At 36.4% G+C, this 3740-nt stretch overlaps 1 protein-coding gene across 1 annotated transcript; it reads right to left on the bottom strand.

Annotated features, from left to right (window-relative positions):
* Positions 1-581: 581 nt before the first annotated feature.
* Positions 582-1876, bottom strand: LOC129307984 (protein ALP1-like). Its single transcript, XM_054948940.1, has 3 exons — positions 1685-1876; positions 1379-1604; positions 582-1305 (listed from the first exon to the last, which is right to left on the bottom strand). The coding sequence occupies exons 1-3, from the start codon at positions 1874-1876 to the stop codon at positions 851-853; spliced, it is 873 nt and encodes a 290-aa protein (XP_054804915.1). The 3' UTR covers positions 582-850.
* Positions 1877-3740: the final 1864 nt, after the last annotated feature.

Genomic DNA, 3740 nt, shown 5'->3' with positions numbered 1-3740 from the left:
CATCAACATTAGCAGCTATTGTATCAAACTCTGTATAAGCTTCAACCTCATGCACATCATTGCTTGAAAGTGACCCTTTTCCTACAGCTCTATCTTTTCCAAATATAGAGCATAGTGCATCAAAGAGAGGAAAGGGTTTGTTCTTGAAATGAGCAGCTTTTTTATGGCTCTACAAACATAAAATCACATAAAAATATCAATAGCTAGTAAGCTTACAAATTCAAATCTGCATCAATATTTATTATAAGTATAAAGCTGAAGTAAAAAATATTTTTCTAGTAAAGTTTTACCTTAACATACTCATCCCACACTTCCTTGTCTGCTGTAACACATTATTTGTCAGGGTCCCAACCAAATCCAGATGTGTTTGAGCCATATAACATATCATATATGACCTGCCAACTAGTCTTCAAGGTCTTCAAACGAGATTGAATGTGAGGTACAGCTAGTATCCCACATCCAGGTGACTTCTCCTCTATCATTCTTTGCAACTTCTTTAAACCTCCAGCCTTAAACCCATTATCTGCAACCAAGGTCCCATCATCATGAAGCTGAAGCAAGGATTGCACAAGAAGAGAGTCTTCCTCAGGTGTCCAGACATGATGGGTTGACTTTGTGGAATCGCCACCTGTCATGATCTTACTTAAACAGCAAAAATTATCATTAGTTTTAACATACCATAACACAATCAATTGCTATGAAGATAAAATCTCATACATCACAATATTGCAAAGAAGGAAAACATCACCTAATAAAACCATTTATAATGTTGTCATTACACAAAACATACATCCACAAATATTCAACTAGAATTCAAGTCACATCTAGATTTAGGTGTCTCTTCTAATGCTCACATACTACCCCTATGACTCATAAGTTCAACAAACATTTCATTTGCCAAGGTATCACGAAAGTTAGCCCATGCATTTGATGTCTCAATTGTTTGAATATAAGGTATCTCCATATCATTGGTAGTTGTCTCCAATGCCTCTATCTCAATATCTAGTGGATCATCTCCTTGTCGACGGATCAAATTATGAAGGAGACAACACGCTATGATGACCCGATTATGGACTTGAGCAGGGTAGAATGAAGGACTCCTAAGAATAGCCCATCGTAGTTTCAACATTCCAAAACATCGTTCAATAACATTACGCGCAGATGAATGCCTCATGTTGAAGCACTCACGTGGAGTTAAAGGCTGCCGTCCATCCCTCCACTCACTTAAGTGGTATCGCTGACCTCGAAATGGGGCAAGAAATCCTTCACAATTTGCATACCCCGCATCAACCAAGTAATATTGGCCTACAAGAATAAAAGAAATTAACTTTAAGCTCATTACTACATTGATCATTACTTAAAAATAAATTAACATTACCTTGAGGCACTTTCAAACCATTCCTACGACTAATAGCATCTCGCAAAACTCTACCATCAGCTGCTGAGCCTTCCCAACCCGTTAAGACATATATGAATTGTCCATCCGGAGAGCAAACTCCCAACACATTAGTAGTTATTTCCCCCTTTTGATTTCTATATCTCGCTTTGTCAGCCATAGGCACCTTCATTTTAATATGGGTTCCATCAAGAGCACCTAAACAATGCTGAAAATAACAAATAATTAATTAAAAGAATAGATAAATTATATCATTAATAAAAGTTATGAATTAAGATATGAGATTACCTTAAACCACCTCCATTTTTCGTCTATTGAATCCTCAGCAATTGGCTCAGGTTTCTTTAGGAGCTCTCGATTCAGTTTCATCATAGAAGTTAAGACCAAATTAAAATACCTACTAATAGTTTCGCCAGACCTCCCAAAATAAAATCGTATAACTCTATTTTTTAAATGATGTGCAAGGATATGTAAGAACATTGCCACTTGCTCATCAACTAGCATGTTTTTGGTTGGTTTCAAACCTCCTATGACATCAAGCATAAGACATAGCTTGTCGAATGTGGCTCTATTCATTCTAAGCTGGTTATAACAAGTAATGTCACTGTTATACACCAAGTTTCGTAAGTGGACTCTATTAGCATAGAAGTCTACCGTATATGGCCTTCGACTAATGCGATTCCTACGCAAGGCTATAGTGGTACAAATGGCAAAGAAACATTGATACATAGAGTGAAGAACATGCATCCACCAAATCATCAAATGAACTATCACATCTCTCATTTCTGGATCCATAACTGTAGGTTATAAATTTTAAAATATCAGGATAAAAAATTCTAAAACATCCAATAAATATCACTTCAATAGACTAGAAACAGTATAAAATTCTATAGGCAACAAAAACAGTATAAAATTCTAGCATAAAGCCCATATTTAATAGACTAGAAAATCATGAAACTCTAGTAAATCATTTTAAATTAAACACACATTGTTGGTAAAGAAAAATGTTGAATACCACGAATAGGGTTATGTTAGCGTCAAACCTGGATGGACCAGAGTCAGTTTTCCTTATTACATGAGCAAAGAGGATTTTGAGTTCATACTAAGAGCCATGGAGTTTATAGCAGACTATGGCCAGAGATTCCTGCCCTTGTACAGCTTCAATCTGAGAAATGGAAGCTGGAGACCGAAAACAGAGGAACTTGGGAAGCATAGCAGACTATGGCCATTCAGTTTTTGGAAAAGGAAGGGACAACGAGAAGGAATGAGTCATACTTAGAAGCAGCAATGTATATGGCTAATCGACTCCCAAAGTTCCCAGCTCAAGAGTATCATACCAGGGCACATGGACCCCAGTGTCCTTTATTTCAGAGTTTAATATTCTTTTTGCCTATACTGCATGCATACTTTGTGAATCTACAGAAATTTGATGACACGATGAGACAAGGAATTAATGAATGCTCTTTCAGCCTTCATGCTGTCATTATGGTCTTACCCTCAATATTCCTTCGAGTTAAACCCATACTAGTGAATCATTAAAGCATTTACGTACTTCTGGACTTCATTGATCAAGTCTGTTTGATTTATATTATGTGTAGCCTAATAAGAATAAATAACTAGACAATTCACCCACTGGGAAGTAATTTCGTGGCATTTGATTTGTTTAATTCTAATTAACTATAACCATTGAGGATAATGTACCAATAGGAGCAGAACAGATGTACAGTGTAGAGCAGGTTATTTGGGAAGAGTATAGTTGCATCTATGGTCAAACTATTGACAAGTCTATTTGTTTTTTTATTTGTAACGGGAATATCTACAAAGGATGAAAGGATAAGACAACTCACACATGAGTTATAGGATGCAAGGCACAAGAGAAGAAACAAAATTCAAAAATTCAGCAAAAAAATAAGGGAAAGAAGGGATGAAAGGATAAGGATCCGTGACTAGAGCCCCCAAAAGAGGAGAAGAGAAAGGTCTGGGCAGACTTCAGAATGTACAGCTTGTGAAAAGCTTGCGAGATCTCCAAAATATACACACTTGAAACATCTATGTACAATAACGGGTTCCCTCAATAATGCAATCTACAACGTGTTTCTTTTTAGGGCAAATAATGCAGTCTAGTTAATGTTAAATATAATCAAGACGATGTCTCTGCATCAAACCGAAGCCTATGACAACCTGAAGTCCCACTAATATTTAAAATATTCTATTTATTTGTCACTATATGTATATCAGGGTGGAAAAACAACTTTCAAGTTTCAAACCTAGCTTCATAGCTTCGATTGATACCCAGAAAAGAACCTAGCTTAAACAGGGGAGGCGGCCGAAGGATATAAAATCA

This window comes from Prosopis cineraria, unplaced genomic scaffold (genome assembly GCF_029017545.1).
Source record: "Prosopis cineraria cultivar Desert tree isolate PC_DT_omini unplaced genomic scaffold, ASM2901754v1 PC4, whole genome shotgun sequence".
NCBI classification, from domain to species: Eukaryota; Viridiplantae; Streptophyta; class Magnoliopsida; order Fabales; family Fabaceae; genus Prosopis; species Prosopis cineraria.
Note: the sequence above shows the minus strand (reverse complement) of the source record. Positions and strands in the feature narration are given on the sequence as shown.